General features: G+C 36.7%; 1 protein-coding gene across 1 annotated transcript in view; it reads left to right on the forward strand.

Annotated features, from left to right (window-relative positions):
• The window catches only part of SLC1A3 (solute carrier family 1 member 3), a 65438-nt gene extending 52754 nt beyond the window's left edge, over positions 1 to 12684 (forward strand). Inside the window, exons 6-10 of the mRNA XM_032992235.2 lie at positions 2758 to 3053; positions 4713 to 4946; positions 7403 to 7597; positions 9021 to 9155; positions 10415 to 12684. Of these exons, the coding sequence (XP_032848126.1) occupies positions 2758 to 3053; positions 4713 to 4946; positions 7403 to 7597; positions 9021 to 9155; positions 10415 to 10619 (1065 nt within the window). The 3' untranslated portion in view covers positions 10620 to 12684. The remainder of the gene's footprint in view (positions 1 to 2757; positions 3054 to 4712; positions 4947 to 7402; positions 7598 to 9020; positions 9156 to 10414) is intronic.
• Positions 12685 to 14123: the final 1439 nt, after the last annotated feature.

Here is a 14123-nt window from a genome sequence, read left to right on the forward strand (position 1 = left end):
TATTTGGTTTTCTTTAATTTCTTTTGCTTCACCAGGAATCTTCTCATGACTTTTGATAGACAACTTTGGCCATAAGAAGACAGATGCATGCACAGAATGATCCTTAACCTCATTTAGCAATAATGAAAGAAAGGTTTTCATTCTGACTGTCTCAGAGCAAATAAAGTTGCTCTGATTCTTGTTGCTCAGATTCCCATTTTGAATCTCACTGTAAATAAACTGTTTCTCCATTGCTCTGGAAGGGGTCCTAGAAAGACTATTCTCCCTAGTAACATTTCTGAATACATAAGTCTGACCAACAGTTAGTCAACAGATAAAATCTACATCTCTGTGTACCAGTCTAGTAGCTGAAATGGAAACAGACTTTGCTAAGTGAGGTCCTAAAATCCATATTATACTCCTAAAGAGACTTCACTAATAAAGAATTAAAGGCACCTTCCTGCTGAGACAGAATTCCAGAATTGGCACAAAAAAAAAAAAAAAAAAAAAAAAGGAATATGCTTATTGCAACCTAAAATTATTTCTAACTGGGTTTTTTAAAGGTAAGAGACTTCATGTGATTGCACTTTCTTCCCGATAGCTGCCCAAATTCTTCTCAGTCTCCCGTTGCAATTTTTGAGCCCAATGGCCAATTCCAACTTAATTTAGCAATAAGGGGGCAATTCTCAGACAAATCAAGACTGTGCTGCCACTGAAAGAAAAGTGGTTTATGACATAGCTCGTGGCCTGCTCCAACAGGCAGCAGCCAACCAGCCAGGCAGCACACATCTAACGCTGTCTAACAGCCATATCACGTGTGGCTTTGGCCTGGTCAAATAGGTAGGAATGAGAGAAGGACCTGAGGGTAATGGAGGGGAATCAGGACAAAGTCAGTTATGATGTATCTAGGGAAAGTAGGAAATGACTAGGAAATTTAGTAGAAAATTAGGCTTTAATTCCAGTCTTCATTAAACAGCTTGCCTTTTTATTTTTGTCAAATCTTTATGCCCACAAGTCCAGCATAATTACTCCCTTCAGTTATTTACATTAAAGAATTTTTACCTATTTTTTTAAACTGAAAAATAGTAATAAATATATATATATAACACAGCTACCATACCTGTATGCATAAAAAATAAATAACTAAAGTGTTCCATGTACAGTGTTATGCAGTATTTTAGCATTCCCATCAGGACTGAATTAAAAACCCTTTAGTGAAAATTTCTAGCAAATCTCCATTTCCACTCTAATATCTCTCTGTCACTTAAAGAGGCAATCCCATCCCTCCTTCCCTGGCTGTGTAGTTCCAGTTTCAGTGGTTTGCCCTCTCTGGCATTCATCAGTCAGTGAGCTGATTCACCTCCATAGTCTTTGCCCAAAAATCGCCACTTTTTTTACAGCGAGCTTTCTGCCAATTTAAAAAGATTTGGCTCACTGGAAGATCAAACTGGAACAAATTATCACCGGTTGGATGTGAGTGGGTGAGGGAGTGGAACTGGCCTTTAGCACGTCAGTGAACTGTTTCAACAGATCACCTGTCTCCTCTAACCACAGCCCAAATCTTAAAACATTTTAGCAAATTTTGTTTAAAACTTAAGAATATCTGACCTCCGTGGAGATTTTTTCTGCTACATCTTATTCAGCAACTTTCCATAAATCTCCTGTAAGCAAGTTTTATTTAAAATTCTGAAGGACTTAAAGCCTTCAGGGGGATGCAGTAAATATGTGGAAACAGTGCATAAAACTATTCAGGTGTGGAAAGTAACAGAAAATTAGATCAGTGTTGATAGATGCTGATACTCAGCTTTCCCATTTTAGTCATAAGTGCTCCATTTCACTCAAATACTTATGGAGTGCACAAGTCTCCAGATATTACTAATAATAATACAGCTCCTAGACTTAATATTTGTCTTTTGTTGGTAGACAGAAAGCCATAAAAATTCAAAGTTGCTGAATAACCTTGACACCAGCATCCCACTGCTTTAAAGGGTATTTAGTGTCCTGAGCTATATTGGAAGCATTTTACTAGTGATATTTAGTATTTGTGTTCAAGAGAATTTAATCAGGACAGGGCTGCAAGGCCTTTTGAGCTCAGAGAGAAATATTCAGGATGCACATTTCTCTTAGGAAAAACATTAGGTGGTGAAAGACTGGTTTTCAAAGTAGACATTTAGGAGCATATTGAGATTTTGTAATTGATTTGCCAATTCCATAATGGAACAATTTAAGATAGAACCCTTTTCTTAAGTAAGAAAAGTGGTGATTTGTTACTCCAAAGCATAGAAAACTAATGGCTTTGCAATCACAAAGGAAAAAAGAGTGATATTTAAGTTACTTTCAGTCTAATTTTTTCTAATTTAAAAAGACTAAAAGGTAGGGAAACTCCAGAGCACATGAAAATATTTAGAAGACGACCTATTTATTTAATAGTTGGAAATATGTTGTTGGGAAAAATAGCAATATCTAAGAATGCAAACTAAGAATCAACAGTTTTGTCCCAAAACTCATGAGCATGACAAATCCGTGTCTTTGATTTTTACATATTTGTGAGAAAATGAGTTCTGGAAGCTAAAGGTGAAGATTTAGCTCTTGAAGTTAATATGGACTTTTGTTGCTTTCAGGAAAGCCAGTTTTTCATCACAGTATATTTTACCAACAAATATTACATGAAGAACTCAAATGTCCTACAACAGTAGTTAAAATTTAATGTGTGATTTTTACATTTGTTTGCTATAATTCACAGAATTCCTATATTTCTTTTTTTTGTTGTTTTTACAGTTCAAAACTAACTATGAGAAGAGAATGTTTAAGGTAGATATTCCATCCAATGACACATCCACAGTGGCTTCCATAATAAGCAATGTGTCAGAAGCAATGGAAACCCTCACACAGATGAAAGAGGAAATAGTTCCTGTTCCAGGTTCTGTAAATGGAGTGAATGCCCTTGGCTTGGTGGTTTTCTCAATAAGTTTTGGCCTGGTGATTGGAAGCATGAAGGAGCAAGGTCAGGCATTAAAAGACTTCTTTGATAGCCTTAATGAGGCTATCATGAGATTGGTAGCTCTAATCATGTGGTAAGTGGCTCTTTGATAAAGTCCGTTTTAAGCTACTAACAATATCTTCATCATAGTCAGGTACTGGATAGCAAGACTGCGTTTGGCAGGAAGTCAGGCAGTAAGTTCCTAACTACCTTGTAGCTTTTTTCATAAATGAACCCAAGAACTGTAATTATGTATGCCAATAATTTACCCAAATATACCAACTCTTTCAGTGTTTTTAGTTTTTGACATAAGAAAAATCAGATTCTATGGCAGAAACTGCTAAGCTTATAGAGCCATTCTATGTCTTCATAAAGATAGCAATCACAACAGTATGCTATCAAAGTTTCCATATATCCTAATCTGACTTCACTAAAGGAAACTGACAACCTTCTCCCATAATCTTATTTCTACACAGCAAGACTTTGTTACCATTAATTTCCAACACAACTGTTTTCTGCAGTTGTGTAGTGTATATGTATGTTCTTGCATTGTAGCTGCACTGCTGACACATACATATAGTCTTCTTACTTTCTTTACTGTGTTCAATAGGTAAATAAAACCAATACCTTTTCCCTCAAATATTAGCTATGAAGTCTTTTCAACAATGAGGATTAGTAATTTGTCTGGTATAATGTTAATTATGAAAAGAAATTATGACTTGTTGCCTCCTTTACTATAGAAAATAAACAAACAAATCAATTCTAAAAGCCTACCCAAGACCACAGACACATGTGTTACAGTACTATATACAAAACTAAATTATATTTTTTCCAGTAACTGAAATTCTATTCTGCCAGGAAACATCTACAAAAAGCAAAAATCTTTTCTCCTTCTTTACAAGCACACATAAGTTGACAAAGCAGTGGATGGGAATTGTTACTTCTGAGAAATTTCTACATGGATTTGATGGCTTAAAGTGCAACTGAGATATGCTGGATAATTTTTGTTCTGTGGTAATTTAGTGTGAAAAGACAAATTGGACATTTGTGGAAATAAGGCTGTATCAGAAGTCCAGCTGCAGCAGAATTATGTTAGTTTTATGTCCAGCACTAGCTCCTTCTTTATCTGTAGCTGTGCTTACTGATAGGAAAAAGCAGATAATACCACCTTTGCTGCTGCCCCATAATGCAGCTAACATCTGTCATATAGATGACTTCATGATAAAGTAGTTATCCAGTGCCCCATGGGATAAAATGGGGCATGGGCAGAAGCATCTTGAAGTCATTGGAAGTTATTAGCCTTCTGTGTGGGTTCCTTCACCAACGACATGGGAAACAGCACTGGCAAGACAATAGAACTGAGCACTTGGCATTGTCTAAAAATGCACTGGCTGAGCCTTCGTTCACACAGACAGAATTATAGCATAATTGGCTAAACTAGCTTTTAAATTACACTTGAATTGCAAAGGGAGCTCATATCCCTACATGTCTGAAAGGCATGCTATATACATCTTGAAATCCTTACCAGATCCTGAATCCAATGGGGCCTATCAGAAACATTCACTGCTGTGATTTAATCCATCTTTAACTGTTAAGAGTAAAGGAGTTAATCTTTTGAACTGCTTCTGAATACTTACAGTCATCCTAACAGTGAAATCCTACATTCACGCATGAATATAAACACAAAAGGTATGGATGGGGGAGTGAATTTCTACTTTGTCAGTACAATATTGATTTGATTTCTTATTTTCAGGTATGCTCCACTTGGAATCCTCTTCTTGATTGCTGGAAAAATTGTTGAGATGGAAGATATGGGTGTGATTGGTGGTCAGCTTGCCATGTATACTGTAACAGTTATCATCGGTTTGCTAATTCATGCCGTTATTGTCCTACCTCTTCTCTACTTCCTGATCACTCGCAAGAACCCTTGGGTGTTTATTGGAGGCTTAATCCAGGCATTAGTCACAGCTTTGGGAACATCTTCCAGGTATAACACAATATGTTAAAGCCATATTGTTTTTATAATATTACTGGTTTGAGAAACAATATTGCCTAATGTAATTGGTTAACTCTGTATTCAGGTGTTCACTTGGGCACTTCATTTCAGTTTTGCTGCTTTCGGTTAGAGATAATTATTATCTTTATATTGACTTGAACTCTATTTTCTACAAGAATCCCCAAACAGAGATGAAATGAGTCTGGTGATGCAGACTGCATGGCTGGAACCATTGTGACTTTGGTTAGCCTTGGTATTTGAGATTTTTAAGTAGTTTGTAATGGCTTGCTGGTAAAGGGTGCAGCTGGCAAAGGATATGCATGGCATATGCTGACATTCTGTGCCCAAAATCCTGAGAGCCAGTAATGGATATACAACCTGCGACAGAAATGCCACTTTTGCTCTTTGTTGGAGTCATAGGTATGTCATATGAATAAAAAATCTGTTTGCATCTATGATGAAAGGAAACATTATTGTAATTAAATACACATTTCTATACCATATGACCTTTCATAAACCACTTTTCACATTAATAGATTTTTAAAATGTCTCCTAAAGGCAGACGTTTTAAGTCAGACACTCTGTATTACTAAATTCAAGTCCCTGGTGTTTGGGATTATTCTGAAGATCTGGATGAGAATGTGTTGTGACCATTCTTGAGGGCTTAAAAAAATCATGGCAGTACATTAATGGGAGGAGAGAGACAATTACTAATTTCACATTTGATATTTTGATGTCAATCCTTGCAAATTTGTGGAATGCTTAAAAGGGAATTTTATTAATAAATATTTTTAAAAGAAGACATTAAAACTAACGCCAGTCAGCATAGTTTAAGAGAAAATAAAATTAAACTACAACTTTGTTGGGTAACAGTAATAGTGTTAGGAGGATATGTTCCAGCTTCTGTAAGACATTCTACTTGGAGGTGCTTAAGATTCTCAGTAAGAACCTAGTTTGATGCAAGAGAGCATACTATACTGTGAGCGGCTACAAAAGCTGTTTAAAATTCAACTGTAAATTGACTACCATCAAAGAAATTTTTCTGGCACAATCTTTCACAGCCCTTCTTTACTTTACATTTTATCAGTATTTCATTTTATCAATATTGATAAAGTTTTCAAATACATTAAATTCTGTTAAGTAGTTAGCAATGGAGAGGTCATTGAGACAGAGTAGTTTGAATTGCTGGGTCTTCTAAAACCTATCTACTTTGGTTTGATCAGATGAAGAGATACATCTTTAAGAACAAAGTGCCCAGGCAGGTCTTATACAATGGCCACATTATCCTTCCTTCTGAGGTAGTGTCTCTGAAAAGGAACTTGGTGTCGTGGGCTGAATCGGCACTCCTGTAGCATATGAAGCTAAAATGTCTTGTTGGATTGGTGTTTAAAAGAGCAAGATTAAGTGATGTACAGGGCTTGGCTGGGACAGAGTTAACTTTCTTCAAAGCAGCTCATATGGTGCCAGGTTTTAGATTTGTGACCAAAATCACACTGATCACGTACTGATGTTCTAGCTACTGCTGAACAGTATCTGCACAATGTCAAGGCCTTCTCTGTTTCCCATCCTGCCCCCCTACAGTGATTGAGGGATGCATGATAGGTTGGGGGGGAATGCAACCAAGCAGATGACCTGAACTAACCGAATAGATATTCCATTCTGTATACATCATGCCCAGCAATAAGAAGGGAAAAGAATGGATTTTAGGGAGGTACTTGGGAACTGGCTGGGGACTGGTCAGCCTGTGGGAGGTGATGAGTCTGTGCATCACTTGTTTTATCTTGTTTTGTTTTCTTTCTTTCTTCTTCCACTTATTCGTCACTTGTTAAACTAATTTTTTTCTTTTTTTAAATCTCAACTGCTGTGTTTTCTTGCTTTTACTGTTCCTTTTCTCTTTGCTTGTTCCACTCAGCGTGTGGGGGCAAGTAAGCGAGTGGCTGCATGGTGCTTAGCTGCCTACTGGTGTTAACCCACAAGTGGTAATGTAACCATCCATCAAAATGCCAGTAAATAAATAAGAGAAAACATACTGTTTCCTGAAAGCTTTAATAGATCAATTTGTATAACTTCAGGAAAGCAATGCTTAGGGATGATTCAACCATAACTCCATGACATAAAAAATGAGAAGTGGGAATTTTTAAAGGTTCCTCTGCCTAGCAAAAGAATCTCATGACATAATACTGAAGTTAAACACATTCAGACTAGGGACCATACAGAGAGTGACAATAATTAACCATTGCAAAAATTTTCCAAGAACATTAAGAGAACCTCCATCATTAGAAGTGTTTACATTCAGCTTTTGCATTTTTTAAACAAATATTCTGGTAGATCACATAAAAATTAAGACAGACAGAACAATCCCTCTTGTCATCACAATGCATGACACTCTTTTCATTCCCTCTTTGCAGAATTTATGTCATATAGCACCTTCTTTCTTTTTGTTTCAGTTCTGCAACACTACCTGTTACATTTAAGTGTCTAGAAGAAATAAATAGAGTGGACAAACGAGTTACAAGATTTGTACTCCCAGTTGGTGCTACAATTAATATGGATGGAACTGCTTTATATGAGGCTTTGGCTGCAATTTTCATTGCACAGGTTAACAACTTTGATCTGAACTTTGGGCAAATTATCACAATCAGGTACAGAAGCCATTGTTACCTACATCTAATAAAAACATCTTTGTAATGACTCCTTCTTGCTGTTATATGTGGGATTAAACAAAAGCATCTAGAGCTAAAAACAAGAACTGCTACAGTAGCTGAATAACTGTAATGATTTACAACACAGAAGAGGGCCCCCAGTGCGTATTGTTCATTAGGTAAAACTTTATAAAACTGTAACCTGACACAACTATCCCTGAACTTAGTAGACTCAAGAAGAACAGTTTTTAATTACTTTTAAATTTTCTTGAAGAACTCATGTAGCTGTTAGGAGCTACAGATTTACAATCAGTACCAGGTAGTTTATAATGCAGGTAAAAAGCAGTAGCATAAAAGTGTCACAGTGCTAATGCCAGAAGAGGTAGTGTTTTCCTAGTCCTGATGGTCTCAGGATACGAGTAGACCAAGCTGTGTAAAGAGCAGTAATACCTTTTATTACACTAGCTGATAGCGGTAGAGAAGATAGGTATGTTTTCAAGCTCACAAGCCTTCATGTTTGAAATAGAACAGCAAACAACCCACTAAGTAGCACTCAATGATAACTGATCTGCATTAACTTCATTATGTTACTCAAACAGTTTAACAGAAAAGGGTGATGGATACATGTGAGAAGAAAGAAATGTCAGCAAGGGAAGAGAGGGACACTGTAGGACAGAAAAACATGTATTTATCACTCAGGAACGCTGGAAGTTCAGATATGGTAAACTGGGAACATAGAAGATTTTCAAGTAAAACCCACCATCTTAATTCAATATCCATTAACAGAAGGCAAAATTCTGCCTTCACACTCCAAAGCAATAGTTCTACATTCATTAGTATGAGAGCTGCTCCCTGCCAAATCACCTGACAAAACAAATTCTTCCTAAACCGGGTGTGAACAAGGATATTTCTATCAAGTTACTAGACTGTATGATTCAGGGATTCTGGCAGCTTTCTGTTTTCTGATGGCAGAATGCCAACTGCTGGAGGACAGATACTTCACCTGGCATGAAATTATAGTGAGATGGACAGAGAATAAAAATTCTTGCATTAGATCTGCCAGGACAAAATTACCTCCTCAGCTTTTCTTTTAACATGTTTGAGCTTGTGAAGTGAGTTTGTTCAATGGGTGGGGGCATGTAGCTATAATGTTTTTGTCTGGTCCTTAGCATCTAGTAGAGGATTTACCACCAAACAAAACCATGTTTCAAGGGTTCTGGATAAAGGTTTAGTGTAAACATTTTGGATTAAGATCCATACTCCCCTGCAGCTATGCAGTGTTCAGATAAGAAACTCGGCTCATCTTTTTATTTACTACTGAACAAATGCATTCTTGCTTCATATCTGGTTTTAATGTTTGCCAGATGATAAGGAGAGTTTATTACGGAAGTCAATTAATTGCTCTTGCCATCTCTTTTCACAGCATCACAGCTACAGCTGCCAGTATTGGGGCTGCAGGCATTCCTCAAGCTGGGCTGGTCACCATGGTCATTGTGCTTACATCAGTAGGCTTGCCTACAGATGATATCACTCTTATCATTGCAGTGGACTGGTTCCTGTAAGTATTTTTATGGAGTCACTAAGGGCTTAGAATATATTTAGAAGTGCAACAGCCAGGGACATTCTGGCAATACCGCGATCAGTGGTGTAGTTCTTTTGCTGTGGAAGGCAGTTGGAAAGAAGGGATAAAAAGAATCAGAATTTCTTGTGATTAAGGTATTTTCTTAGAGCAGATGGTGAGGGGTGTTACTTAATGATAGTTCCTCTTGCATGCAAAAGGGTTACTTAGAAACCTGGATCCTTAGGGTTCTAAGAAAACTTTCAGACATACTGTAATTGCTAACAAAGAATTACTTCAGTCTTCTGTTTTTTGTAGAATGGCAATGCAAACCTTTCCATCCATCAAGTTCAGAGCTGGTTCAGATCTGACCCAGTTCACTGCAGTCCTGCTGACTATCTAATCTAGGAAAGATTTAAATGTCGACCCCATGGACGCAGAAATGAAAAACAGTTGTGTAACTCTCTTATCCAGCCACCACAATGTATTGCCCCTCAGTTTTTCCATTCATCTGTCTGTAGAAGGCTCGCTGACACCTGTAGGTATATGGAGAAATCCCTTAGGTCTAGGAACTAAATCAAAGGCAGAAGGTTTCCTCCAACCTCTATTTCATCTAACTCCTATTAGTTATAGTTTCCAGAGGCTTTTACCCTTCAGTCTTCTCCAGTGATCCCTGCAAGAAGTTGCCAGTGTTGTTATCAGAAAATAATGTCTTCAAACAAATATCTAACCACATGCCCACAGCCTTATGTAGGTGGATGCTTATCAAGTAACAGTTACAGTCACTCCTCGTCAAGTTGCCTCCCACATCTTCTGGGCAGATTTGTCTAGCAGGGCTGAATTGTTGTAGTTTAATTTGAACTATTTCAGCACAATTCCACCATAAATTACTGTAGTTTATGGTCAGGAAAGAAATGACCCTAGCAAGGTAGATTCTCATTGGCTTACTTGTTCAGAGGATATAAACCCAAACCACCAGAGAATAGAAATGCCTCCAAGAAGCATCTGCCATATGGTCCATTTACTGTCCTCATCACACAGCTGTTTTTTGCCTAGAGTATTAACACCTTTGGTGACTCCAAACCTAGAATTTTTGTTCATTTCTGCAAAATAAAACATGGCATTAACAGTTCAGATAAATGAATATACCTAAAATAGCTGAATCATCTAGGAGTTATTTAAAAGTCATTTTTACAGCTAGTCTGCATACTTCCCTCAACAAGTGGTAAAATCAAGGCTAACTTAAAATTTCTCCTTAGGGATCGTCTCCGTACCACCACCAATGTCTTGGGAGACTCCATCGGAGCAGGAATTGTTGAACATTTATCACGACATGAGCTGAAGAACAGGGATGCTGAAATGGGTAATTCTGTGATAGAGGAGAATGAAATGAAGAAACCATACCAACTGATCTCACAAGAAAATGAGAGTGAGAAACCATTAGACAGTGAAACAAAGATGTAGGGTAAACAAAGCATAAGTCCAACACTACAAGTGTGGAAAACACACGCTTTTTCCAGCCATTTATATCTTGAATTCACCAAGTTCACTTATTCCTTGATTGCTCCCTTTATGCTAGCACTGGAAAGAACTAATGAAAATACGTTCCAAATTAGCAGTGATCACAGTAATTGTTTGCTTCCCACTTACAAAAAAAATAACAGGCAACAACACTGGTCCTGCTAGACATGTGCTAACTGAGGACAAAAAAAGAGATTGTCAATTAAATAAAAACAAAAGTCAGTGTATATGTTACTCACACCTGTGAACCTATTCTTTTTTTTTTTTTTTTTAATGAACTGGAAAGTAAAAACAGATAACAGAGCCTGAAATGGTTTTATTTTTTTAAATACCTATTGCAAAATTCCTAACATCTATAAACACACAATCAATACTTCAAACCTGATAACAGTTAAGTAAATTAACAGGATTTTTTATTTTTTATCTGAAATTTTTTTTCTCATCTGAAATTTTATTTCTCTGTTATTACATTGTTGTTCAAATACTAGCAGGACAATAAAAAGGACATTAATTGAAAGGATAAAAAGGGGATATAAATTAAAAAAAAAAAAATACCCAAATCAGCACTTTTATCAGCTGAGTTGAAATATTTTTGAGAAAGTTATTTTGTCTAGACACAGTTTTTGCATTAGCCTCAGCTGATCTTGACAAAAACTTAGCTTAGTCAGCTTGCACTGACTTGCAAACATTTATGTATGTGTGTATGTATGTACCTCCAATGTGGATTTGCCCCCTTCATTTCAACATCACAACCCAGCTGAACAATCGTATGTGTGTAAGTGTTTGTAGGAGCAAGGCCATAGGCTGTATTGACTCTGGGACAGAAAATGTGTCTTCATCTCTGTTTGGAAAAAACACATAGCATGCCCTGGGCACACCAATTATCTACTTAATAAGCAATAATAAGAATAGAAGGCAGTGCCAGACTTCTGCAGAAGGTGCAGAAGGGTGGGATTCTCAGATCCTAAAGGGACTGGATTCTAAATATGAATCCCTGCGACCAACAGGAGGTCTTCTGACTGGAAAGTTCCCAAATGCTTTGTGATCTCACTGATAAGTTGCATAGCTATTATCTGGATTTACATTTTTCCATCTGGAGAAGAAGGTTCCCTAACTCAATGGGAAATTTTGAAATCCTTGTGTGTTTATCAGTAGCATCTCAAAAAGAAAAGATAACCTTTTAGAAAGTAAAATTAATGGGTGTCTTTTTTGTTTTTACTAGGAAAAAAATATAAATTGCATAATGGTAAATAATATAATAAATGTTGAAATTTTAATTAGAAAGAATTTTTAAACTCAGTATTTTAGGCTTCCTTCAGGGAAAAGATAAGGAAAGAATGAAAAAAGGGAGACAATGCACGTGTAAGCCTAGGGCTTTTTTTTGTTCATTTGAAGATTAGTCCCTGATTAAGCCCTTTTCTAGAAATATAAATTATGTATTTTTTACTTTACTCCTGACCATTTTCTGCAGTTGAGTAACCCAGACAATATGAGCAGGAACTCTTCAGTGAATGAAGTAAGCAGGGTTTAATACAGAGTATTGAGCAGTCAAACCAACGAAGCTCTAGATGAATCTCTGAAAAAAAAAACAAATGGGGGCTGTGTGTGTGTGTGTTTGCTAACAGAATGCAAATCTAGGGTACAGACAGGCATTTTCTGATATGTAATTAGAGATATTTTTATATAGATACTGTATTCAGAATGTGTGTATAAACATTAACTGTAGAATTTATGACATAACAATTTAATTTTTTGTTAAGATTTTGTTTGGAAATACATTGCAAAGACAATGTAAATGGCTGTCTTTCTATGACATCAGCTGAGAAAAATGAATTGTGTCACAAAGAATGTGATCTTTTTTTATACTAACTTTGTTTCTTATGGAAATCAGGTATTATAGAAAGATTCCCTTTCCCATCCCTCACTGGTTCTGCATTGGTATGCACCCAGAGTGGATTGAGAAACATTACTTTGTAGATGTATTTTCAATAAAAATAGTTTTACATTACTGCTTTGCTGTGATTTAGAATTTCTTTCAAAGGCTCTATAATAGAAGTTTCACACAAACTCAGAGCTGACAAACTCACAACATGGGATTTCAGGAATTCCAGGCCATTTTATACAGCAGGGCTTTGATATAACATAGCCTCTTCACCTCAAATACCTGCTTACAGCTTCATGATCAAAAATAAATAAGTAAAGGGGGGGGATGGAGGAACATGAAAAATTAAAAAAAAAACAATCTTCATTCTACTTAAGTTCATTTAAGCTGAAGTATATAAATTCATACTGGTACCTGCAAAATACTAAAAAAAAAAAAATAGTGTTTCCATTTTCATTGATTCAGCTACTGCAAAGCTGCCAGTTCATTTTGGGTGTATAATTAAATGGTTCAAAACCCCCGTTGACTGGGGTATTACAGTGTTGTAACATTACAGCCATCAGCCATTACAGACAGTCCACTGTTTTTCTCACGGAAGTCATTTGTGATGGTGTCAAGGTTCATTCGGCAACAACTTCAGCTAGCAGGTATCATCTAATGGAAGTGAATGTCTTGTCAGAAAGACTGGGAAGGTATAGAAGATATGCGCTGAATCACTTGTATATGAAAAGTTGTGTTGGTTGGAGCAGATGGAGGTAGCAGGGAGAAGTCCTGACTCCCTGAACATACACCAAGAAACCACTAGACAATTACTTCTATTAAATTGTCTGTGGTATTTTGAGTGAAAATAATACATACTGCAACCAATTTATTGAAAATAATTTTCAGAGAAGACATGACATTCTAAAGTGCATGAGCATAACTCCTCTCAGGTTTTTTTCTAGACATCTATACATTCATTCACTCAATCCATGTAAGTATCTTTGTGCTTTTAGAATTGCTTTCATGATGGGAAGAGCTAAAGAAATTGGGTTAGTGTATCACTTGGAGATATTACTGGCACAGTGGCCTTGCTTACACTTCTGTGCTCCCAGGCAGGATAAAGATCTCTGGTATTCCATAATTTTTCAGCATTATTTTCATTTGGGGTGCAAAATAGCCATGCCACTCTTAGGCAAGAATTCATATCTTCATAACAGTGTGTGACAGGTATAAAGCAAAGTGATCATGTATTTGGAAAATCAACTGCTGGCACAGGAAAGTATTTCTGTCTTCCCTTCTGAAGGACTCAATATTCACAAGTGACATTTGTGTTCCAATTCAGGCACAACTGACATGAAATTTAGGGTATTTTTTTCCAACTAACCTGTGACACATACTTGGTTTAATAAAGTTACAATGGAAATGGTACAGAAGAGTGTATCTTGCTTTTAGCATGATCAACTGTGTGCTAGTTGTGCTGGTTGTGACCAACTTGCTTCTAGTGTGATCAGCCATTTCCCAGAAGAGGATGAAAAATCTGAGATGAACTGATAGATCACTCCCTGTCTGGATTTCTGTGTCAT

This window comes from Tyto alba, unplaced genomic scaffold, assembly GCF_018691265.1.
Source record: "Tyto alba isolate M040663 unplaced genomic scaffold, T.alba_DEE_v4.0 Super-Scaffold_42, whole genome shotgun sequence".
Taxonomy (NCBI): Eukaryota; Metazoa; Chordata; class Aves; order Strigiformes; family Tytonidae; genus Tyto; species Tyto alba.